Source organism: Urocampus carinirostris, chromosome 12, assembly GCF_059441175.1.
Source record: "Urocampus carinirostris isolate Australia breed hairy pipefish chromosome 12, RoL_Ucar_1.0, whole genome shotgun sequence".
Lineage (NCBI taxonomy): Eukaryota > Metazoa > Chordata > Actinopteri > Syngnathiformes > Syngnathidae > Urocampus > Urocampus carinirostris.
The window spans coordinates 23,224,701-23,251,939 of record NC_142360.1 but is presented as its reverse complement, the minus strand read 5'-3'; the positions used below and the strand labels follow the sequence as shown (position 1 = coordinate 23,251,939).

The 27,239-nt window shown below is 39.0% G+C and overlaps 2 protein-coding genes across 2 annotated transcripts in view; one reads left to right on the top strand and one right to left on the bottom strand.

Annotated features, from left to right (window-relative positions):
- Positions 1-5,167, top strand: part of LOC148355267 (adhesion G protein-coupled receptor D2) — a 169,150-nt gene extending 163,983 nt beyond the window's left edge. The window contains exon 22 of the mRNA XM_088350211.1: positions 4,257-5,167. Within this exon, the coding sequence (XP_088206337.1) occupies positions 4,257-4,403 (147 nt within the window). The 3' untranslated portion in view covers positions 4,404-5,167. The remainder of the gene's footprint in view (positions 1-4,256) is intronic.
- An 8,096-nt stretch (positions 5,168-13,263) lies between these two features.
- nr5a2 (nuclear receptor subfamily 5, group A, member 2) overlaps positions 13,264-27,239 on the bottom strand; it is a 100,846-nt gene continuing 86,870 nt past the window's right edge. Inside the window, exon 7 of the mRNA XM_088348943.1 lies at positions 13,264-13,610. Coding sequence (XP_088205069.1) covers positions 13,363-13,610 — 248 coding nt within the window. The 3' untranslated portion in view covers positions 13,264-13,362. The remainder of the gene's footprint in view (positions 13,611-27,239) is intronic.

Below are 27,239 nucleotides of genomic sequence, written 5' to 3'. Positions count from 1 at the left end.
ACAATGTTTTTCATAAACACAAGGGTACTTTGCTTGCAACATTACATTTTATTACAAGACCACTGAACTTATGAAAATCTTTTCAGCACCCGATGTTTCTGGTGACGTGAGCACACAATACCGGTAGCCATGCGGTCTATGTTTATGTGGATGAGCACGAAACATCAACCCCTCTACCCTGCCGATGATGAAGTGACTTTGTGTTTGTCATCTTTTTTAGAATAAAAACTATGTCTGTACTTATCCGCGCTATATTCGCTTCTCTTACGCACTGCTTCACCACCTACTCAACATACCGGCCTGCCTACACACCTCAATGGCTGGATACAGGAGGCAACACTAGGAAGTGGGGGCTCTCCTAATGGGTGGACAAAGACCTGATCAAAGTCACTCCTGCCATTTAATGGCAATTTTTCACACCAAAATCATTCCCAGAGGCTGGTTATTACTGATGAGCTGCACCAAAGTCTCTATAATAGTTTTAAAAGTAAAACAAAAAACAAACAAATATGTTCACATTTTGACGCTCAGGGATAATGCTTCCAAAAACGTATTTATACGTTATGGCACTGAATAAGTTAAGGGATATAAATTATCATATTCAGTGCCATTAACGGCTACAAGTCTATTTAACCTCGCCGACTTTGAGTTAACAAGCAATGGCTTTGCATTTTAGTGCTTCTTCAAGCACAGCGATTTAGTCTCTTGTTTTGCCGACTTAAAACAACATCACAGTTACTTAGAACCGCACCATTTAAGGGCGTACATTCATAATGCACCTTACTATCTTTTTAAAATATACTCCTCACAAGAATTTAGAAGTATTACACTTACGATGCTACCAAAAGCTATGAATCTTCTGTAGTGTACAATGCCAGTTTATAGGAAATTAAAAAAAATAGACATTTTCTATGATAACTAAAAAAATAATGCAATGCTCGTTTTTGCATTAACAATGTTTAATGTTCCTTGGTTATTTTTATTTGTCCTATCTGCTGGACACTTACTGCAACAGCAGGTTTTATGTACAGTGTCTTTTTTAGGTGACATTGTCTAATAATCTCTTTTGATGTAAAAATTAGTTTTGGCAACTCTATACTTAAAGACAATTTTAAAATGTTTAATACATTTCTCTTATTGTGTTTTTATGAAACTTTAGTGCTATTACACCAGTATTAGGTTTGAATTTCTATTTATATTTTAGTATTTCTTTAAAATCATCACTCTATTGGGAAGAATGTATACTTAACAATGGTATCAATATCGGTATCGGTATCAGTGCCTTCTAAACAGTTGAATATTGCTATTGGTATCAGTGTAGAAAGAAGAGATACTAATACCACTAAAACATCATGTCACATAGAAATTAAATTTACTAGAAAATCCCAATGACCCATAATTGGTAAGCTATTTTCAGAACCTGTTTGCGGGCTACTCAGTTGTTCTCAGGGGGCATTACGTTAAAGACCCCTGCCTTAGACAAATCACATCTCAATGGCACCTGTCGGAGGTGATAGTTTTCAATTCCTGATCTTAAAGCCGTAACAATATGATAAGTGAACAGATATCGACCCAGCAGTTGCTAAGTAATTGCCCTCACCCATCCCATAACATGGCAGAATCTTTGAGAAGTTTATCATACTTACTCTCACATGAAACTTTATAATATCACACATGCAAAGACAGAGTCCGACCTATGCACAAACATGATTATACTCTTTCATACACACCACTAGACTGTCTCATACCTACCTTTATACTCTCATACACACATTACCATACTTTCCTTAAACACACTATTATGCTTACACACATATACTACTTTACTCCCACACACACTCTACTATAGACTCTCAAAATCACTTTTATCCCCTCTCACATATACTATTATACTCCTATTTGCACACTATCATAGACCCTCTTCATAATAGTGTGTGACACTATTATAAACTCTCACACGCACGACTATTCTTTCATTAATGCTCACTTCAACTCTCAGTGTTGATTTATTTGTGGTACCCATGGTAACCATGGCGGTGAACACTGATCTGTGTTTATATGTTGTACAATTACGGCGTCAAACTGGAGTTTCTCCCAGTATACTAGTATGTGTGAGAGAATATAGGAGTGTATTTTATGAGAGTATAGTAATAGGCGTAAGAGAGTACAATATAGTCTGTATGCGAGTTTAGTGGAATCTTGTCACAGATCATAACGGACCCAGGACTCAATTGCATGTGTTTCTCAGATTTTTTTTAAGAGAGTGAGAGTAAGGCTTGCTTGATTGCTTGATCCGAAGACTGGCGGAGAGCGGGAACGAGCAAGGCGGGAGTGACACTTCCGTGTCGGAAGAAGACAGGCGGGAATGGCAAGTCGTTTGACCAGGGCTGGAGATCAGAGGCGATGTAAAGTTTGTAATAGTGGTTGTAGGCAGGCGGCAGGCAAAACAAGCGTAGTCAGGTTCGGAAACGGGTCGAAAAACGGGAATCAGGCAGGAAAAATGTTTTAACAGGGACGAAGTCGGAAGAGAACGCTCACTGAGTGAAACACAACAGCTCGCAACGATCTGACAAAGTTTGAACTGAAGTCGGGGGCTTAAGAAGGGTGTGGCCACCAATAAGCTTGTCTGGGCTGTTGGCGCCAATCAAGCTGCCACAAGTGTTCCAAATAGGGAAATTATGACATATTCTATGAGAAAGCATAGTAATGTGTGTATGAAAGTATAGTAGTATGTGTGAGAGAGTATAGTAGTGTGAATGAGAGTTTAGTAGTATGCAGGAGAGAATATAATAGAGTTTGTGGATGGTGTATGACTATCTGTCTGAGAGTATAGTTGTGCATGTGTGTGAGTTCTGATGTTACACGTGAAAGGAAGTATGATTTATTTCTCAAACAATCTCTCGTACAATAACGCTGTTATGTCTCTGTAAGCGTCGGCGACAAGCCTCCTCACTTTCAAAGCTAGACATAAGACAAGCAGAAACAACTCGGGGCTGTTTGTGTGATGCACGGGAAAGCCTGTTTAGATTTTGACATGTGTGTAAGTTTGCACTCCTGCCCATTGCTTTGGGCAAGTTATTTATGTGTTTTTTTTAACCTCCTTTTTCTTTTCCTGGCTGTAGCCGATGTCCACCTTCGGGGATGCACACAACATGCATTGCTGAATATTTTTACCCCGGGCTGCACTTGTTAGAAGCTGCAGATAAATGTATATACATTATTTATACAAATTCCGGGCGAGTGAAAACAGGCAGGTTGAGCGCATTTAGAGGAGGCCGTGGTCCGGTTGAGGGCTGGCGGCTCCCCTGGCTGTGAAAATATCGTACAATTACTCAATCTGTTTTTTGTCTTTGACTCGGTTCACAGTGCAGGGCTAAATGCAAAATTCCGTTTTTTTGTCAATTCCGATGTTTTTGTTCACATTTCCAGCTAAATGCGACTGGTATGCAAGTTCATCGCCTGTGTGAAGGCCACAACTGGTCCACATGCGCAGAAGAGGCGTGATGTCAAACGCAATGCACTCATGTTTGCGGAAGTACTCATGGGTGCTAACTTTGGAGCGTTTTTCCCCCTAAAGTTAATTATTTAAGTTCCCCCAATCAATGCTGTCTTTGTGGTGGGTTTGAATGTAAATATTTTTAACTACAAATAGAGAATACTGTCTCTCAAAGAATGAACATGTATTGAATGCGCGATGCGATTGCAAGTGCAAGTGTTCATCTTCAATAAATGTGTGATTTAATGACACTGTGTGTTTTTGTCTACCATGGTTGTTCATTGACCTCTCCCTACCGCCTGGATGAAGGCAGAATAGTGACATCCACCGCCTATCGATGATGTGCAGATCGCACAAATAAGTAAATGCGCGTTTTGACAGAAGTTGCATTCTAAAAGTTTAGATATAATACAGATTTAGGACCACATATGAAAGTAGCCCTGTCTGTTATGAAAAAAGCGGATAGGTTCTGTTTAGACGGACTTTAACTGCCCTGGCAGTTTGACTGTCAGCATATAACAAATAATTACAGTCACGCACACAGACGGTCACGCCAACCCAACACACAAGACCCTTACTAACCTGCCCCTTTGTGTTCTGAGACAGCACACAGCATTTGCTGTGTGCTGTCTCAGAACACCATGCACGGTATGTTAATATCAATGACGATAAACGCAATTCAATTCAATTGGAAATCCGCAAAGCAGTGAACCAATGATGTGGTCTCTGTATTGATCAAAAAAATATCTGCCTTCTTTAGGAAGTCCCACCTGTACACGTACCCGCATCAGCAGCTGGTTGTGGCCCTCAAGTCCCCATGGAGTTGGAGTTTACGTCTTTTTGCTTTCCAACCAAGAGACCTTCAATGGAGAAGGGCTTGACTACTCCAAACATGCCCTTAAATTGATATATTTTTTTAAATGTTTTGTGCCGTATGTGTGAAGGACATTTCCTTTTTCTAGGCCTTACCCCGGGGTCGGGAACGTACGGCTCGCGAGCCCGATATGGCTCTTTTGATAAGAACATCTGGCTGTGGGATAAAATAATTACCATAGGCATCTTCTCTATGAATTTCCACTGTTAGTGTATGTTAAGCCAAAGTTACAGTCAACCAATCATGAGACAAGATTATTTACAGTTTACACTCACAGCAATACATCAACAGTATTGGCTGTACTTCTCGAAAAAAAAAATCATTTATATGGAAGCTCTTCAAACAATATATCTTTCAAGACACTTTATGATGTAACCCACAGAAAAAACTGTAAACGCACAAGATTGCCAGCCAAGCACCCAGAGCAATTTCATTGGGTAAGCAGTAAGGTTGGGCAGATTTTTGCACCCATCACGCAATTACCGAAAATCTGTGTTGTTTTGAAATCATTATTTAGGATGAAAATTACGGTCGAATGATCTTAAGTAACTGCACGAGGAGACACATTTTCAAGTATATATTTGTTGATATGAGACACAGGTTTTGGCATTATTGTTATTACCTAGATTTTATCAAACCATCACACAGTGACATAAAATGTGCTGAAGAATTAGCTTTTGTCTGGTGTGCGGGTTTGGCGGTTTTGTAGAATTTTGCCTTAAAATATACAGTGTGGCTCTCCCAAACAATTTTTTTAAACATTTTTGCTTTTATGGCTCTTTGAGTCAAAAATGTTCCCGACCACTTGCCTAAGATAACCCAATAATAAAATGGTGAACAATTGCTAATTCTGAAGAGTTTTGAGTCTAGACTGTGCCAATTATGGCTCTAATAGAAGTTTATATCTCTAACCTTTTTGTTGTGGACTTTTTTAGTGTAATTTGTTACTAAACAACTTATATAAGACTGTAACTTTGTCGAAAAATGTGAAGACAATAAATGAAATGCAGTTTAAATAAAGATATGGTGAGATGTGTCTTTTTTCATCTCTGATCTTATTACACAACATCCATGCATCCATTATCTGCACCTCTTATCCTCAGTAGGGTCGCGGGGGTGCTGGAGCCCACCCCAGCCAACCCTGAACTGGTTGCCAGCCAGTCGCAGGGCCCACAAGGACAGACAACTCACTTGCTCATTCACACCTGGAATTTGAAACGCCTTGACATGCATGTTTTTGAAATGTGAGAGGAAAACATGTGCCTGGAGGAAACCCAAGCAAGCACAGGGAGAACATGCAAACTCTGCACAGGAAGGCTGGTAGCTGGATTTGATCCCAAGACCTCAGAAGTTTGTTAATTAATAATCACTAAATTACATGGACTGTACTTACTTGAAAGAGGCACTGAGTATTATTTGACCAGTGGATTTCACTGTATTGTGTAGTGCAACGAAAAATGAATGCTACTGAACTCAAGAAATATTAAAAAGTACAGACACTCTGTGACCAAACTTCACAATTTTTATTGTGACCAACTTCTCAGAACATTTTTGTTTAGATTAATAGAGCGCTCGTCTTGGGATAAAGAGATCGCAGGTTTGATTCCCGGCTCCTCCATGTTAAATGTCGAAGTGTCCTTGGGCAAGACACTGAATCCCTAATGTCCCCAATAAGCAGGTAGGCGCCTTGCATGGCTGCATGGCCGCTATTGGTGAGTGAATGTGTGTGTGTGTGTGTGTGTGTGTGTTAATGGGTAAGTGTGAAGCACATTGTAAAGCGCTTTGGGAGGTCTTCATTGACTTGAAAAGCGCTATATAAATGCAGAACATGAACATGTACATGTACATTATTCTACAATTGTTAAGAAGTAAGAAAAACTTTATAAATCCATGAAAATTTAATTTGGAGCATTATTATTTATTTATCTTCAACATAAAACCAAATCTAAATTTAGAGATTGACAGCATTTTTTTTCTTTTCTTTAAATAGCTTATCAATAAACCACTGAGTGAGTAATAACACAATAAAACAAAAAAACAAAAAATATCAGCTACCAAATACTGTATATGTTTACAGTACAAATCAGAATATTTTTTAAATATAAATCTTTAAAGTGAAAGATGTCGCTTTACTCTGTAGCGCAACCGAAAACGATTGCTAAGACATTAGAAGAATACCTACTACTGACACACAATTTTTGGGCTAGACTTTTTCACAAGGTTTTCGGTTTTTGTGGGCATCCATAGCAACAAGATGGTGAACATTAATTTCCGCTGCCACTGGCTGAGGTTCATGCAGTGTAAAATAAAAGCAAATTTCCTGACTTTCAACTATTTACAAAAATGCACGTTTATTTGGTAGTTCATGTAATTTTGCCAGTTCATTGAAAAGAATATTGTTTTTTTCTTAAATGGATGTTTTTTATACCACTAGGAGTCACAGACATATATGTACACCGTACACCTCTTTAAAAAAAAAAAAAAAAAAAAAAAAAATGGGGTATATATATATATATATATATATATATATATATATATATATATATATATATATATATATATATATATATATATATATATATATATATATATATATATATATATATATATATATATATATATATCTGCTTGGGGCCCCCAGAAGCTAGGGTCTAGATGAGAATGGGCCAAATCCGGTTTTCCACAAAAAGTTGTGATAAACACATTCCACTGTTCTCGAATATCAGTGGTTTTGTTTTAATTTCCTACACAAAATAAGATCTAAAATTAAAAAGTAAATTAATTTGAAGATAAATCAATCAATCAATAAAAAATGAATCCATAATCCACTGGGGCTGCGCTTAAACTTTGTATTAATCAGTGCCCCCTGGTGGGAAAAATTTGATTTATTCATAAAATAAATTATATATATTGATTTAAAGAATTACCAAAATACATGAACTATTATAGAAATGTTCATCTTTTAAAAATACTTGTACTGTATGTTTAGAAATTTCTATTAGTTTTACATGGCAGGAGGCTTACTTTGTAAGGACATAATTTTATATTATTTTTTATGCATTAGGTACCCGAAAAATACCCCAAAAACGTTATGGGCAAGAAATATTTTCGGTCAAAGAGTGCTTTATGGTCACTTTGAGTTTCCGTAGTTTGTATTCTTACTATCGTTTTTAGCACTCATTTTCATTTTCACGATATAATACAGTGACCTCAAGTGGTCAGATTGGAAACAGTTTCTATTTAACTTTAGTATTAAGGCTGGGGCCTCAAAGTATTACTCTAAGGGGCCGCAGTTGACCTTTGGCTAAGCCCCGCCCCTTTTACTCACTCGGACAAACTGTCAACATTCTGTGAAGAGTGGCAGTAGGAGACATTTGCCAGAAGGAAACCGATGCTGTTGGGGCCCAGAAATATCCCATTTCATCTCAAAGTCACCAAAAGAGCATGAACTATGCATTGGAGGGTTATATTAATGATTTGGTTTTTGAGAACGTCGATGAAAAGCTTCAACTTTGGGCAAAAATATACAGATCAGTCTAAACATGATAAACCTCATCTGGTTCTCTTCAACATCTCAAACAACAAGATAGAGGATCAGCATTGTTCAAGAACTGCAGGGTTGTTATTGCTACTGGATGGTTGGTTTGGTTGTTGGTTGGTTGGTTGGTTGGTTGGTTGGTTGGTTGGTTGGTTGGTTGGTTGGTTGGTTGGTTGGTCGGATGGATACCTTAACCACTAGGGTCTGGTTTCCTTTGGCATGTCTTGGGCAGCCTGGTGGCGCCCATACTTCTCCAGGCGAACATATGTTTCCACTAGCTTTGATTAATCCAGACCTAGCTAAAAGCTCTCTGTTAGCCTAGCTATATATATTTTTCTGCTAAAGTAGTTTAATGATATTCTAGGCTTGTGTAAATATCTGTTCATTCATAATAACAGTGTTTTTTGTAACCATTTTTTGAGCCATAGCAGACAAAATTCATGAAATAATCTCGAGGCACACTGTCCGTTGAAAATTCCTGGCACATGTTTTGTGTTTAATTTGGTTTTCAAAGCCTAAATTAGTCTAATTGACTCTGAAAATTATTTTCTTCATATATGGTCACCATGGCTCAGGAGGTTATTCATCTTTCGACTATATGTTTAACCTGTTACACTTTGTTATTAAATTGTTTTCTTTAAAACAAATTGCTGAAATAATACTTAAAATGAACAAAAAATATTGGTCAGTGGTAGTAATCATTTTTAATACATTATAACCCTTTATTTTCATAAACTAATAAAACAGTCATTGGAATTAGCAAAATCGTGTGCAAGATGTTTTACTTTATTTGATCCATTATTGTTATTTTTGCAGTGTATGGTTAAACAGCTTTATTCCACACAATTAATTACAGTTAGTTATTTGTCCCTGTACTACCCCAAGGCCAGGTAATTAGTATATGAAAAGAAGAAAAAATAGCAATTAGCTGCTACATACTGATATGGATGAATATGAGTTTACTCGGCTGATCAATGGAAGAAAGGAACGAGATTGAGAAATGGATTGCTGTTTTTTGCAAAGATAAAAGTGGGAAACTTCCTGCGGCACACTAGACAAGGTCTCACGTCACACTAGTGTGCGCTGACACACTGGTTGAAAAACACTAGACTAATTGTCATTGGTCTAACACATCATTGGGATTAAATGCAGTACATAATGCAGGGAATCGAGTTACTTCTCCCTATTATTTCTGTGTTCTATTATGTGGACCAGCTGTGGGGAAGCCAAGCTAAGCTCCAAAAGTTAACGTTTCTATGTCTATAGCCCTATGGACCACAGATAACAATCTCATATGACTACCAAACTACAAAAACTAGCAAATGATAGGCCACTGAACTTACATTAGTTGATGTTAGCCTAATGTTAAATATGTTAACCTTATGAATATATATTTTTTTCTCTCCAGCAAAGTAAAAATATGTTGCCTGAAATGCCATGTTGTCTCACCCTAGAACTGACAGCCTTGTTATGTCATGATTACCGATGTGAATCACCTGTGCCCGCTCCTTTTACGCCATCTGCCTCGGACTCTGATTGGCTCTGTGTCCCTATTCAAACCCACTTGTATCTGTCCCCTTTTGTCAGACCGACTCCCACCTGTTTTTTGCTCCTGTCTGTCCCCCGGCTTCGACCCGTTTTTGAACCTTACCACATCTACTCTCCCAGCCCGGCTTTCAACCTCTTTTTGTCCCTGACCACGTTTACTCTCCCTTCTTGGCTTATGACTCGCTTCCAACCATGTTTTTGCTCTCCTGTCCTGGCTACTGACCCGTTTTTCCGTTCCCGACACCGCCATCGCTCGCCACGGAAGATCTACTTCAGCGTTAAGAGCGACCTGCTTCCCGCAAGTGGATCCTGTCTCCGTTCTGGTCCTGACATATTAACCTCATCCACGTTGAGTTGGTGCTGTGGTTGACTGCATAATTTTAGCCAACTTGTCTCGAGCTAGACGTGGCTTGGCAAAGGGTAAAAAATACACCCAGCCTCTCAGGATACCTCGAATCAGATTTGCTTGGACACCATGAAAACAATTTGACCATTTAGATTTTTAAATGGTCAAAATGGGAGCGGGCATTAGCCATAGGTCAATTGTGAGTTTAGGGTGAAAAGTAAAGTATTACTGTTTAAGGTTTCTTGTCCTTCTGACCTAATGCAATCCCTCCTTTTTATTGAATCAAAAGAGATCAAATGTACAGTAGACAAATTTATTGTTGCGCTGAAACCTCACGTCATGTAACACAAAGATGGAAACCAAGAGACGCAATAAATTATCTTCATTATTAAGTGTAACCAGTGACATTCTGTACATCCAAAAGGTAAAGCATTGTAAATAACCAATAAAAAAAACCTATACAACAACACATTTGGTGACAGAAACATATACTTTCATGTGATACCTTGAAGATTTTAGTGTCTCACGACATAATTTAAGTACGGATTGAAAGTAAAAGGAAAACACGACATGGAAGAAAGCAACCATTTTTCCCCCCGTGTCAATGATCTTTTTTTTTCTTTTTTTTAATCATTGCTTGGCAATTAACGCATAATCACAATTGTCGCCCATAATATCACATGAATGTAAACACCTGTAATTATCCCTTTTTTAAATTGTACAACATTAATACTTTGTTTATATATCTATATATATTTGTACATATTTCCATTCACATCTGCACAGTTAGCTAGCATGGTAATGAAATAAGGCAAGACTCACATAACTGTGACATCACAATATTTTTTGGGTTGTGTTTTTTTTAAAGTGTTTTTTTTCCTTTTTCTTTTTTATTAGTACTGATTATAAAGATTTGTTTTCCGATCCTTCATCTGCTTCAAACTTTGGTCTTTTTAGGCAAGGGCTACATCCACATCCAAAGGTTTTATTATTGAATGTTTTTTTTTAGCAGTCAAAATTGTAAGGATGGATATATAAAGCATCATGAAGCACTTGTTGTAATTTCTGACTCCTCTAGATCAGTGGTTCTCTACTGGCCTAACTTCAGGTCCCACCATCCCGTCCTAATAACAATCTGCGACACAAATCAAGAACAAAATTCCTCTCTTCAATTTTATCGAATTAAATAATTGTGCAGTTTAAAGCAGAGAAAGAATATATTCATCTTTTTTTCCCCTCAAAGAAAACCAAACCAACTTCAAGTACCTTATATACAATAGGAGTATATAAGTGACCTCAAAAACGGCTTTACTGTAAAATAGTCACATACTAAAAGGAATTCAAAATACTGATAAAGCATTTACCTAAAAACTGATGATTTTTTAATCATGTTATTAATAGAAATTAATATACTGGTAAAAAGCTCAAAATGTAACATTTTAAATCATCTCATCTCATCTTATTAGCTGCACCGCTTATCCTCAGTAGGGTCGCGGGGGTGCTGGAGCCCTTCCCAGCTATCATCGGGCAGTGGGCAGGGGACACCCTGAACTGGTTGCCAGCCAATCGCAGGGCACACAGGGACAGACAACGTGCTCACTCATTCACATTTAGGGACAATTTGGACTGGCCAATTCACCTGAAATGCATGTCTTTGGAATGTGGGAGGAAACCGGAGTGCCCGGAGGAAACCCACGCAAGCAAGATTTGAACCCACACAGGAGGTTCCCATGGCCTCAGAACTGTGCCGCACACGCACTAACCACTGCGCCGCCGTGTTCAGTATTTTAAATTATTTTACACCATTTTTGTATTTAGTAATCGTTTCCTTTTTTGACTCGATCATTGTTTTCCACTGTCCCTTTTCTTGAAACCCAATACTATAAGCAGAAAAGTAAATGAAACCAACACAATCACAGTAAAATGAGATGTAGTCCCTCTCAAACCCACCAAATGACTGAACAGGATGAAGAGATCAAGCAGGGAATTAACACACTCTACTCTTAAGAAGTGTAAATGACTTCCTCTTAGCATCATTTTGCCAAGGCAAAGGCTCACGACCCACACCTACTGGATTGCATTATATAGAGGATTACATGTGCTTCATGAAGCTTCATTGTGTCATCATAAAAAGTAATGTAGGACAATTCAAAATTACACTCCTGTTTTAGCGACTATACATTTTCAACATTTGACTTTATTTAGTACCGTATTTTCTGGGCTATAAGGCTCACCAAAAATTTTCCAAACTGGCTGGAAATTTGGGGTTTTTGGGTAAGCCAAATCCTGACCACCAGGCCGCCAGGGACATGGATGGTTATTGACAATTGCATACAATTGGATGCAAAGGGAATCGCAAATTGCAGTGGGGAAAGGGGCGGATCTTATCTACTAGGCCACTAGGGATTTAGACGACACATGACAAGGTTTAGGTATTATTTCATTATCGCAGTAATTTAAGTCATGGCACCAAATATTGTCTTCCTTTATGCCGAGGTCCGGCTCACCTCTGAAGTCAACCCGATGAGGGTGCTGTATCTGAGTCAGATCAGGAGGCTCCAGCTCCTGGTAACTATGTCAACCAGTACTATCTGTCTCATGCGGGGAGCAAATTCCTACCTCAAAAAAAATAGCCTGGTCGCTGCCAGGCTGTACTTGCCCAAGACACACCACAGAAAGTAGGGCCTTGCCAACAGTTCAGAATCTAGTGCAGTTCGAAAATACTGCAAGTTGGCGATACGATACTGTATTTCAGGGGTCCCTAACCTTTTCTGCACCACGGATCGGTTTTATATTATTCTCATTGCCTGGCCCAATAATAACATCAACAATTTGGTACCAAAAAATGATGATTGGATAATCATGCATTACTGTAAGATAGCCACATACTAGAATAAATTCAAAATATCGATAGTGCATTTACCTTTAACACTAATGCCTTTTAATGTGTCATAAATATCCCGATGCTATAATGGATAGGATCCGACGCGCTCCCCGCCGTGACCTAGGTTCAATTACCGTTGCATCCACTGTTATGCAAATATAATCATTGTTTAATTCCGACTGATCCGTGTACAAATGTGGTATTGTCTCTATTTTCGCAACCCTTGCCCTTGCTGTCATTTTATTTCCCTGCGCCTTATAGTGCGGGAAATACGGTACACACAAAAAGAATAGTGTTTGTTGGGGGATGTTTTTTCTCATTGCAGTCCTTTCCTTCTTCAACTTTATTTAACAGTTTTTTTTCCTCACATTTTTGGTCAGGTCAAGCTGCCGCTGCTGTTTCTACGAGTTCAGCAGGTAAAAGTCCGCTTTGGTTGACCACATTAACGCAAGTCTGTACAGTACCAACCAGAGCTCCAAGAAAAGTCCAAAAATGAGTCCACATCCTGTACAACGTCTACTTTCTTAAGAGTCACTGTGGTTGTAAAAAAAATTGAGGGTCTTTGTAGAGTTCAAGTTTTCGTTTTTGTTTCTGCATTCTTTTACAGTCTTGAGATGAACTAATGTATTAGGGGAAGCAATTCTTCCTCTTGTGAGATGTCCATGCCCCGCACTGGCTAAGCCCTCTTGGCATGGAGCATTTCGATGAGCAGATTGTTGCAGGGCACGTCGCCGTTGAGATGTTTGTAGTAAAGGTATTCTTCGGCCTGCAGGCTAATGGCTCGGATCTCGGGCAGTCGTAGGAGCAGCTGTCCGAACTTATCGGTTTGTTGCGGGTAGTTGCACATGACGTAGTCCAGCAGCGCCGCGTTCACTTGCTCCTGCACGCTCTCCACCAGATGGAAGTTCTCAAGGTTTTTGACGTCTGGAAAAGAACAACACAAAATGATTTTCCTTTTTCTAGGTTTTAGGTGAAGCATACATGGCAACTTGTTGACATACAGGGAGTAATCAATACAGTCCAGACGATCATCAGCTGCTCTCTGCCCAGTCTAGAAGATATTGACAGCTTGCGATAGCATAGCAGAGCCTTCAACATTATAAAATACCTGTTTTTTACAAATACACAGTTGGTAAACACTACTGGAGATGAAATCCTAGCGAAGGAAAACCATCTATCCATCCATCCATTATCCGCACCGCTTATTCTCAGTAGGGTCGCGTGGGTGCTGGAGCCCGTGCCAGCTGTCTTTGAGCAGTGGGCAGGGGACACCCTGAACTGGTTTCCCAGCTATTCGCAGGGCACACAGAGACAGACAGCACAATTTGGACCTGCCAATCAACCTATCATGCATGTTTTTAGAATGTGGGAGGAAACCGGGGTGCTCGGAGGAAACACACGCAAGCATGGGGAGAACATGCAAATTCTGCACAGGAAAGCTGGTAGCTGGATTTGATCCCATGACCCTGAACTGTGGTGCGGACACGTCAACCACTCATCCACTGTGATGCCGAAAGATAAAAAAACATAGAAACAAAAAAAGAAAAAATCATTAATGGTTTTATCTATCATATTTTACATCACTGAATCATAATATAATCGTGAGCCTCCAAAACGACCCGCAGCCCTCCAGCTAAGGCACACCTTTATGCCATTTGTACTTGTACGGCCCCTGAGAGAATGTTATCTACTGTGTGGCCCCCAAGCTAAAATGACACCACTGCTTTAAAGGATGAGTGAATATCAGTGTCTATCATTTACAATGAAGCAAAACTGAATCACTCACAAAAAAGACATCACATTATACATGAAATACAATTTCCAGTTTTCCGTTACGGCGCTCATTCTAAAAGAAAAACAAAAAACAAACCTCTTACAGAAGGATTGTTTGATTTCTAACACGAGCAGCATGACAAAACAGGCCACTTGCCTTCGTTTTACTGGCGGTTATCTCTCGGGACTGTACCAGAGTAAGAGTAAGGTAGAAATAAAGAGAAATGATCAAAAAAAAGAAAAAGTATTGCCCTCCTGAGATTTAACTCCCGCGAGTCATTATATTATGTAGGGCAGACTTACAGCCATCTTTTTTTTCCCGTCATATCAAAACAAAAATCACAATAAATAAATGACTTCTGCGTGAAATGAACATTCGCCGAGTGCACCTAGAGTGCAAGCAGTAAAGTCTTGGTCCCGTTCCCCCAATTTTTTTTCAATCCTACCTGCGTTTCTTGCCACAAGCTTTTTACTGTCGCTAACAATAACGAGCTCACTGGGGGGGACGCTGCAGATTTTTTCCAGACGAGTAAAAAAATAAGATACATGGATAATGGCGGGGTGCGACCGAGTTATCATCATGCCGAGACCACTCTCACAGAATATTTTATTAATAAGTTTGACCTCAGGTCAGTCTTGCTTATGTAAGCTAATTTCGGACAACAGCTAAGTACGCACAAAGTGTATTTTTCTTCTTTCTCAGACACATGTATTATCAGCAGTTTGGGTACTGATGCGATATAAAAGAACCATTCCAGGAAGGCAATGACATTTCTTGTAACAATACCGCAGCATATTATTGTTAAAATCTTGTAAATCGACTATCATTACCAGAAGTGGGTAGTAACGAGTTACATTTACTCCGTTACATTCACTTTACTAAGTTTTGGGAATATTTTGTACTTCTAGGGGTATTTTCAAATCACTATACTTTTTACTTTTACTTGAGCAGATTTGTAAAGAAGAAACTGTACTCTTACTCCGCTACATTAGGCTACAACCCCTTACTTAAATCCCCTCCATGTAAGTAATTGTATGTCTCTCACTGCTAAGGCACATTTATTGTGTTAAAGACCTCATTTCTTTGATTATAGATGACCACTGACCTAAAAAAAGACACCAGGTGACACTTGTGAGCAGGGTTAGAAAGGCTTTTTTTAATGTATTGTGTGCGCAGTGTATATAGCTGTAGCATCACACACACATACTCACACACATACATATACATTGCTGTCATTTCGATTATGTATCATGCGCACCTTTTTCCGAGTACAGGACAGTACTGTAGTACTTCTTTCTGCCGCTACTGACGTGTGGTGGCGCTGTGAAAGCTCAACCAGCATCCACCAACTTCCTATTTCTGTCACAGTCTCAGTTTGTGTGTAAACATACTATACTGTCTCCAGCTCGCTAAGCACTTAGACATTTTTATTGTTTAATATCTCCTGCATCTATTCAGTATGGTTGGTGTAAAGAAGAGGCGAACTGTTTAATTTAAAAGGAAACTGGATTAAGAAAACTTGATACGGTTGAGAAAATAGTTGGAGTGCTTTTTTCCAGCCACTTCTCATCACAAAGGAGGAAGTCACCTAACTCGTGAAGCTCATCTTCCAAAAGTAAGTTAAACTTAACTTGTTTTTATCTTTTTATAGCATATTTATTAAATGTTCATTTTTTTAGTACAAAACAACACGTGTTACTTATACAAGCTTTAAACATACTTGTATTACAGTTGCATCAGTTCTTTAGCTTGAGTAGTTTTTTTCACCAATAACTTTTTTACTTTTACTGAAATAATTTTTTGGATGACTACGTTTTACGTGTACATGAGTCATATTATTAAGTAAAAGTACTTTTTTGGCTACTCTGCCCACCTCTGGTCATTACTACATGGTGCATTACTGCATTATTCCACTGTTTATTAAATACTGATCATACATTTATACCTGTCAATTTATGATAATACATTTCCCTTATAATTTTTTTTAATCATTTTAAATTATATATTACGTATAATATTTTTTAAGGGGAACAAAGTTTTAATTTATTGTTTTCTTTTCTTCACATTATGAGAATCAACAATAATACCAACAGAGGGAATGAACTGAATCACTTTATAAATGAAGTAAATGGTAAATTTACGTAACTAATTACTGTCTTTCAGTAACATGCCAAACCCTGGTATTTAGACACTAATCCATGGAAATACAAACAATATTCATTCCTCACTTTCTGACACACGTGCATACACAAACATGCACAAGGGTGCATTAGCAAGGAGGAGGTGAAGATAAATCAGTGGCTAATGAGGTCTCAAGAAGGGAGAGCCAGCTACCGTGTTACGGACGTGTGTTTGGGCGTGATCACCGTGACCTCCCCGTGACACGGCAATGGGCTAAATAAGGCCAAGAAGGGGACAGGAAAAGGGTGTGTGTGTCGGAAAGGGATGTGTGTGTCTGTGGGAGAGGGGTGTGTATGTGTCCGTGTGTGACAAAGTGCGACTCCAAACAAACACGACGCGTTTTTTCCTGCTGTCATTCTGCCGTGTGACCTGCTGCCACACTTCTGGATAATAATAGTAAAATGATAAGCGCCTGCCCTACCGCCAATCGAACACTAAGATTGGACTTTAACACGGGCATGGTACTGTTATAAAACAAACAAGGCATATATATGTAAGGTATGTGTCATGATTACCGATTCAGAGCACCTGCGACTGCTTGATTGGCGCCAACAGCCTGGACAGCTGATTGGCTGATGCACTCTTTATAAACCCCCAGCTTCCAAGAGGAAGCCGTCAGATCGCTATGCGAACTGTTGCCACCAGCTCAGTAAGCCCTTACGTCCGACTCTGTTCCTGCCCTGCTTTTCTCTGCCTGATTTTCATTGCCAACCTGTTTCCGGACCTGACTTTGCCCCGTTCTGCTAGCCTGTTACCCGATCTGTTTTGCCCCGTTACCTGCCTGCTTCCTGTTGCCGACCTCGTTTCCGAACTTGACACCGCCTTTGCTCTCCAGTCTCGGCCAGCGACTTGTAATTCCAGCCTGTCTTCGATCCTCCTCGCTAGACACGGAAGTGTCACTTCCGCATCCCTTGCTACCCTTGGTCCGTCGATCCTCTGATCGTGAAGGCAAGCCCTTCTCTCCCTCTTATCAATAAAACCGAGTAAACGAACACTACAGGGTCCTGTCTCCGTTCCTGGGTCGTGACAGTATGGAGAACCACTCATGCCATTCATAGCAATGAATGTATTAATAGACATAGACCTACACATACTTTACCGTCAAATTTGGATTATAAGCCGCGACTTTTTTCCCAAGCTTTCAACCCTGCGGCTTATCCAATGATTTGTCCGATTTATGCATTTTTTTCTAATGGCAGCCAGGGGCATCCAAGCAGTACAGGTAAGAGGGAGACAGGTGGAATATATGTGTCGAGGAAGAGTCCAGTTTAATGTAAATCCGGCTTTGTGCATGAATAAAACTAGCATAAATAGACCCTCATCATGGAACAATCGAAAGGGTAGGGCTAACCACCATATTGGTCTTACAAGAAGCAACATCCAACAAATGGTTGTTGTAAAGTGTAAAGAAGAGGCGAACCGTTTCATTTAAAATGAAAGTGGAATAAGAAAACTTGATACGGAAGAGAAAATGGTTGGAACGCCATTTTTCATCACGGAGGAGGAAGTTGCCTAACTCTTAATTTATAGTCAAAAGTATTAAAAATGTGGTTTTATAATGTGTTTTTTCATGGTTGGATTCTATGGATTGTTCTTGATGTGACGAAGCTACTTTTGTGTACATTCATGAGAGTTGAAGTCGGCAAGGGGACGAAATGGTGAGTTACGCCCCGGTTTTATAGTTTTTGCGTATTTTGTTTCTCTGATGAGTATATTTCGGAATGGTTGTCATATTTTGAACCCCAAGAGTTTAAGCTTTCTAATGATATGTGGCACGGATTTCAGTGACTGGTGAAATCATGCAAACATGTGTTTGTTGATCAAAAGTCCGGCAGGCCGGCGGAACGTTGAGGGGTTAAGGTACGTATATTATAAAAACGCTTTCTGTGTTCCGTCTTTCTTTATAAATTTCATGTTTCAATGTGGGCTCATGCGGCTTATAGTCAGGTGCGGCTTATGTATGTACGAAATGTGTTTTCCTTTAAAAATGGACTGGGTGCAGCTTATAATCAGGTGCACTCTATTGTCCGAAATCTTCCGGTACATGTCATTCAAGAAAATAATCATATAATGTTACAACTAGATATGGGACAAAACTACAATGGATTTTGTCTGTACTTTGTAATGGATTTTGTTGTGTATTTTGCTGTGTATTATGTCATGTATTTTGTCCTGTATTTTCTTTGTGAATTTTGTCATGTATTTGATCATGTATTTTTTAATGTATTTTGTCATATATTTCCTCCTGTAATTTATCGTGTATTTTGCCATGTATTATGTCATGTATTTTGTTTTTTTTTTGTATTTTTTTATTTTGTCGTTTTTGTATTTTTTTGTTTTGTTTTGTATTTTGTCATTCATTTTGAGTTAAAAGTAAATTGCCTTTTAAATGCAAACGAATATCAGAGGACCCTATTAAAAATACTAAAATTGGGTTTCCACGTTGCAGGGCTGGTATTTTGTGTAACATTTGCAAATGTGATATCCAGATAAAAAAACAAAACCACAATAACTCATTTTTGTGTGTGGCCTCAAGAAATATTTAAAATTCAATTAAAAAGCAAGCGGTCCATCACTCATCCGCAGACGGTGTCAGGTCGAAGCGTTAACAGTGCTAAGTGTTCTCCTTTTCCTCCGTTACCCCCCCTCGCATCAGACACTCCCCTCCCACCCGTTTCCCTCCCCCATCCTCTCCTTCTCATCGTTCAGTCACAGTGGGACTAATTATCAATTTTTTTCCCGAACGCATAAAATAAGGCACGGTGCATCGTGGCGCTTGGTCCGAATACTCAAATGCAGAGCCCGAGGTCCCGTCGAATACATTGTTCCATTGCACGGCCAATCGCACTCGAGCTGGTGACCTCATAAAAAAAAAAAATCCACTTTTGCGCCTACACTTTCACACATATTTGCAAGTTTCTCCTCTCTGACTCCTTATAATTAATTTCATATTATGATGCTGCTGAATGTTTTTTACACTCTTAAACTGCACCCCCCCCCATAGTTCCACACACTCTCTTCTGCGACCTGCCTTGGGTAATAAACACAAAACCCTCGGAAATTAAAGAGACATTGCGTATTATTTAACCACTAGAAATCACAGTATGGTTCTTCATTTTCCTCATGTTGGGGTTTTTGAGTTTTTCCTTGCCCTCATGTTGGTTCCAGATCAGGGGATGGTGTAATATTAGTCGGAAAAATAGTCCATGTAATAACCTGTGCAGCCCTTTGAGACTCTTTGTGATTAAGGGCTATACAAATAAAAATTACTTGACTTGACTTGACTCATGTCAAACTTCCAGCCTGCGGTCTGGATCTGACCTGTTGTATGATATATCCGTCCGAGCGCGAATTTTATGTCAACAAATAAACAAGTCTATTGGACATTTTTATAATTGGTTATGAGTTGATAAACACATGCAAACCAAATTGCCTCTAGAGGGCTGTGTTGAGTTTGTATAGTGTGGTAAGTTAGTTCAGTTGTAGAACTGCATTGACTCCTGAATTTACAGTGATGCATGTGCTCAACTTCACCCTTATCACCACTAGGCCACGCCCACTTTGGGTCGACACAGTTCCCCAATAATTCCCGCACTCACTTTCATCACACTGCAATTTACCGTTATGACTTCCTTGTACTAGATGTAGGCGATACTGGGAATTTTGGTATTGATCCGATCCAAGTAAACGCAGTGTAATTCTTGTTAATACAGATTGGATATCGATGCTTGGAAATGTCATGATCACTGAATCATTAAATTGGAATGATAATTTTGATAAACACAGCACAAAGATTTGAGGCACTAAAATTTTGAACGTGATTCATATTTTTTTCACCAACACTCCCCAAAAATGATTTAAATGCTAGAGGAGACATATGTGCCTTTTTGAAGTAAAATCCTGTTATAATTGATCTAAAATTTTTGCAAAAACATTGTTAAGGATTTTTCATTTTTGTATTCAATGTGTTCCTAAATTGTACTTACGAGGGGCAAATTTGTATTTTCTAGTCATTAAATACCATTTTTTGAGTGTACGCGGGAAAAACGTAATTTACCTGAAAATAGGCTTGAAATAAGTTACAATGGATTTTTCAAATTTTCATATATTTTAACTCAAATTCCTACATAAATTATATTGTTTGAAAAGAAAAAAAATGTCTCTCTTCTAGCATTTAATGAATTTTTGGTCATGTTGATGGTAAAATAAAGGTAAATATCATGAAAATACGTCTTTGGCACAGAGTGACTTAAATAACTATGATAAAGTGTAAACAAGTGAATACAAATATTTCAATTCCAATTGAACAAAAGTAAAGAGAGTTAAAGCGCAAAATCAGCAACGTAACAAAGATTCAAATATAACAATGTCAACTTGGAAAAACTCCAATACCTTCCATTGCACAATTTTTTGAATGCAAAGTCAGAGTGCAAATAGTGTACACAATGCGATACAAAAAAATATTTTAGCACTATAAAAATAAGATACTGTTAGAAATCAAGTGATTCGGAACAAGAGTCAAGATCATCAAATAAACAAAAAAATAGCAATGTAACGAAAATACTGTAAAACAATGTTTCTGAATTGGTGGGTCGGGTGCAAAAGTGGGTCGCGTTCTGGTTTTAGTGGGTCATTGGACTTTGCCTTGGCAAAATACTGCTAAGAAATTACAATCACAAATTAGACGACGAAAATGACCTGCTCGATATTTTCTTCCTGTTCAGTCAATTGGCGTTGTCCCAATTGTGTTTGAGAGGGACCATATCTCATTTTATTGTGATTTTGTGTGCTTTATTTCCTCTTTCTGCTGATAATAATGGGTGCCCGCCCAAAAAATGGTAAGGAGAAGGAAAAAAAAAATGTTATTATAATATATTTTTGGAATGGAATTCATTAATTATGTGGCTATTTTAAAGACACTTTAGAGTTTCGCTTATATGTTATAAAGACTTATATGCGAGTATATACGGTATCGGAAGTTGTTTCGGTTTTATTGGTCATTTTTGCAAATAGGTACATATATACTACTGTCACCGCTTGCTTTAAAATGCATGATACTTTCATTCGATATGTTTGAGGGGTGGGATTTTTTTTCTGGATTTGGGTTTCAGCTTGTCATTAGGGTGGATGGTCTTTAATTTAGACCAGTTGAGAACCACTTCTTTATAAGAACGTCAACAAGACAACTAAAATACCTTTCCTTTTATTTTGAAAATAAAATAAGCAGTGCAAATGAAGTGTCAACACGGTTTGAAGTTCGAATAATGTGTAATCTTAAAATCACTAACAAGAGGAACATAGTGCTTGTTAAAAGGAAAAGACAGTATCGATCCCAGAACGATAGTATCGGTTACATCCAAGTACTTGCTCAGTCTCAATGATATTGATATCTGGATCAATCCGCCCACCCTTACCTCATACCGGCACTATGACAAAATATTTCCCTGTTCGTGTCACATGCCGTCCATTCAAATGCTGCAACGTCCCCTCCCGCGGCCCCTCCAGTTTCAAAACAAGGCATAAAATGCTGCCGGGTCATAAACAGATACCGAGTCGCGCAATGTCAGTAAAGCAGCAGGCAAACAAGTGACTTCCGCTACGGGGCTTCAGCCGTCCAATAGGCCTTTATACGAGCCTATCAAAAAACGAGCACATTTTACGACCGCTGCGGCACTTTCAAGACGACTTGAACGGCGGTCCGAGCCGCTTTATGGCACGCTTCTGTTGTGATCAGGTGCCCTTTGCTATTTGATTGGTTAGGGGCAGTTTAGCTCCAATGGGAAAAGAGGGCGTCGGCGATAGAAACCTAGTTGACCGTTGATTCCCGAGAGGGGTCAACGGCCGCAATGTTGGTGTCATTGCTTGAGTAGCTCTGAGTTGTGGTACGATTCCTTGTATGGAGGACTGATCGTGACAAATGCCGAAATCAAAGTAGGAAGAAATACCTGCAAATATATGCCATATGAAGAAATAAACACATGTATAAATGACGTAATACCTGGATGTATGACATCAGTGCAATGTACAGAGGCTTCCCTACTTACAACCATTCGACTTACGAAAAACGATAGAACATTTTTTTCGGGATGTCGAAAAATATCCGGACATTGCTGTAAGTCAGATTTTGTATTGTGTGCACCTTTTTCCGATCACAGAACAGTACTGTAGTGGGGCTGTGAGAGGTCATCCAGAATCCACCTAGAAGAAGAAATCTACTTCCTCTTCCTAGTTAGTGCGGAAACATTCTATTCTGAACTTTGAGAATTTTATTTTTTAATACCTTGTGCATCCATTCAATATGGTTAGTGTAAAGTGTAAAGAAGAGATGAGCCATTTCATTTGAAATGAAAGAGGAACAAGAAAGCTTGATGCGGTTGAGAAAATGGTTGGATCGCTTTTTTTCGGCCACTTTCTACCACAGAGGAGGGAGTCGCCTAACTCTTGAAGCTCAACTTCCAAAAGTAAGTTAAACTTAACTTTATTTATCTTTATAGAGCATATCATTTTATCAAATGTTTATGTTTTCAGTTTTAAAAACAATACAGGTTACCTATACAAGCCTTATTCATACAAAATATCGCACTGAAGCAACATATGAACACATTTAACTTACGAACGATCATCCGTCATTTGTAAGTAGGCCAGCGTCTGTATTCATTTATCTGTGAATTTATTTTGTCGACACTTGTTTATCGTGTATTTTTTCATGTATTTTGCATGTATGTTGTTTTTGTGATTTGTATTGTCATGTATTTTGTTTGTATTTTGTCATTTATTTTGTCATGTTTTTTGTTGTCTATTTTGCCCTCAAATTGTGTTGTACTTCTGTATAATGACAATAAAGGCCATGTATTTATTCATTCTTTGCCATTTATTTGGTCATGTATTTAAAAGTTTTTTCGATGTGTATTTTGTTGAGTATTTTGTTGTGTTTTTGCCTTGTGTTTCTTTGTGTATTTTGCAGTGTACTTTGCCTTCCAATTTGATTGTATTTCTATATAATGACAGTTTCATTCATTTATTGTCATTTTTTTGTCTTGTATTTTATCATGTATTAGTTTGTTTTTGCCTTGTGTTCCTTTGTGTATTTTGCAGTGAACTCTGCCTTCCAATTTTATTGTACTCCTATATAATGACAATAAAGGCCATTTATTCATTCATTCATACATTGTGATTTATTTTTGTCAAGTGTTTTTACGTTATTTCGTGTGTGTATTTTCCGTGGATTTAGTCATGCATTTGATTGTTTTCAGTGTCTATTTTGTTGTGTATTTTGTATTTTTACCTTGTGTTTCTTTGTGTATTTTGCAGAGTACTTTGCCTTCCGAATTTAACTGTACTTTTATTTTAATTATTTTACAAAACAGGTCATTTATTCATTCACTTATCGTCATTTATTTTTTGGTGTATTTTGTTGTTCGTTTTGTCACAAGAAAATGTTCTCGCTGTTACTGTGTGGGTTTCTTCCAGGTTCACTCAGGTTTCCTCCCACATTCCAAAAAACATGCATGCCAGTTTGACTGGCCGGTCCAAATTGTCCCTAGGTATGAATGAGCGAGTGAGTTGTCTGTCTTTGGGGTGCCCTGCAACAGGCTGCCAACCAGTTAAGCGTGTCCCTTGCCCACTGCCTGAAGACAGCTGGGATGTTCTCTAGCACCCCCGCGACCTTACTGAGGATAAGCAGTGCAGGCACCTATTTCTTTATACATTTATTTAATCATATGGCAGGATTGGTCCTCCAAAGCCCTGATTTGGATCGGCAGAATGGCAAAACATCCGCCCTCCACTTCTTAACACACACACACACACAGGTTGGACGAAATTCCCCTCAGCTCCCATCAATATTCTACTTCCAATTCACTTTCCCCAGCACGAGATGCTCCACCCTATTAGGCCATTAAAGATCTTTTCTGTTTCTGCTTACCGGCAAACGCGTCGCCTCCCTGGAGAGCCCTGCTCACTTGTTCTCTTCCCGGTCCCTTTAGGGGAATTCCTTTCCGGGGTACGACTGGGGCCGTGCGCTTCTTAACAGTTAATTGGGCCTCCGTCAGATTCAATACGCTGGAGACGAATAATATACAAAAATGCGCACGGAGAGTTTGAATCATCTCGTCGTTTTGCGAGGGACTGGATCTTGATTTTTAATTTAGCAACGTAGGCAATTCCATAGTGTATGAATACATTTTCAGAAGCATTGTCCCTGAGTGCCAAAACGTAAAGATACTTTTGTTTTTGTTTTTTCAAAGCTATTATGAAGGGTTCGGCACAGCTCTTCAGAAAGTATCAAGCCTGTGGGAATGATTTCAGTATGATAAATCACCAGCAGATTGCAGGAGTAGCTTCAATCAGATCTTTGTTCACACATCGAGGAAGCCCACCTTTCTAATGGCTGCTCCATATGGCAAGTAGACGTATTCATGCAGTGTGGTGAGAGAATCCAGGACAAGTACAGACAGTTAACGCCTGAAGACCTTTTTTCTTTTCTAAAAAAAGATGAATGAGTGTGTGTAGGCAGCCCCAAATGGCATGTAGACATAGAAGCTGTAAATAGAGAGACACGAGATATGGACTAATACTAATAGGCAGTTCACTCTTCAACAGAGCCTATTACTTCCAAAAAAAAGTCCCTTCGTCATCGTCTGGGCAGATGGGGGATTACGTTTCGGGCTCATCTGCAGGAACGTGATTGCCATGGTTATTCACAATCCTGTATGCAAGTATATATGCAGTGTTCATTTTACCTCTGAAAAGTGATGGGTCCCGGGGACTCGCATGCTCAAAAATCTATGGGTCCCAACAGAGATCTATGGGTCCCCAAAATGTAATGTTATCGAGGTTGAAATTTTAAATCGGCGACAAATATATAAATACATATATAAATCTATATATTCATTCAGTTTTAATCATCACACTTAATTGGTAATACAAAGCAGTTATCACTTCAGATTTTGCAGTTCACAAAAATATTGTACATTATACAAAATAATATTGCTGAAATATTAGTCTATATATTCATGCAGTTTTAATCACTTCAGATTTTTCAGTCCATATATTCTTCATGGTTTGCTGTCCCGCCACAGTTGTTAATGCCTTCTCAAGGTCCAATTGCAGCAACGGAATTTTCATAGCCAATTTGTTGTTTTCATTGTCGTTGTGCCGATCCAATGTGCTTTTCTGAAAGTTCGTATTGCGAAATGATTTATGCAATCCAGTTTTTTTGTCACGCTGGGTGCAGGCATCACAGAACATGTAGCCTCCATTATCATCCTCCTCATAACGTAACCAGGAATATAATTTAGTCCATTTTGGCAGAAATCTTGCTAGGAGTATTCTTTTGTTTATCTTTCGTCGAATCGTTCGCTTCAAAACACGTGTTTTCCTTGCCTTCGCGGTCCTCTGAAGAATTTCTCCGCCGTTTTTCCGTGCCGGAATTATTGCCGTTGTTACCACTTTCTGTATTATGTTTTGACTTATTACAGACACTGAAGAAATTACCAAATTTCTGATTTGCGCCTAATACCAACTGTTTTTACTGAGGCATACTTCTCTTTCACTCGACAACCACCCAAACAATGACGTCATCTCAAAGCAACGAGATCTCGTTTGCCGAGATCGGCACGAGACCAAAACAGCAATGGCGGATCTGCCTGATGAAAAGTTTGGAGTGCTGTAAATCTTTGTTGAAAAAAAAAGTAATCGGGTAATAATGACAATTGGGTGTCAAAAAAGTTGCGTCCCGGGGACGCACGTTGATTCGACACAATGCGTCCCCAGCAAAAATGATGCGTCTACTGTAGGGCAAATGAGAACACTGTATATGTATTATCTTTTTTTTTTTTGCAGGTAGAGAGTTGTATTTTTTGAGTGGAGTCTTCCTTGCGATTAAAAATTTGGGCAACAAGGAAAACTGCCCTTGAAAACTCTCATTTATATTCAATAGGCTGTAAGAATCTGACAAAGATCACACTCAACACTTCTTATACATTCAAGCAAAACCCTCATTAGGGTCTGAACACAAGCTATCCTTGCCAGTGAGTCTCTTTTTACAGTAACTTAACTGCAGCCACATGCCCTCAAGCTACCGTCCGTTCACTTGTCCAGAGGCCAACCATCCTCTGTGCAGGCAATAAATAATTACAAACGTCTCACACTAACTTCCTCTCTGCCAAGACACCGTCAAAGGGGACTCGTATTTGTCAGCGTTTGAGAATCAAGTGTGAAGGCTCAATTTGTCTACACGGCCATCAAACTCTCCCTGTTAACCAGTCAAAAGGTGTGATGCCACGAAGCTTTGAAAGAAAACTGAATGGAGTCCAACTGGGGATATATTAGGTCAAGCCTACAGCTTGGGTTGACAACGTGGCTATTGTTGTTAACAGGTAGAGGCCCGGTCTGGTCTGTCGCCCAAGGACAGGCTGGTGGGCTCGGTGAGGCAATTGAGAGGGGTCAAGAGATGGAATAGAGGCAAAAGTGCCTGAGGTGTGATAAAATAAACACGAGAGGAGGCGAGAGGAAGCGAGAGAGACGAGCATCCTCATTGTCTATGCCGGCTGTGAGGTGCTTGGGATTTGTCCTGGAGTGGATTTACATCCTGGATC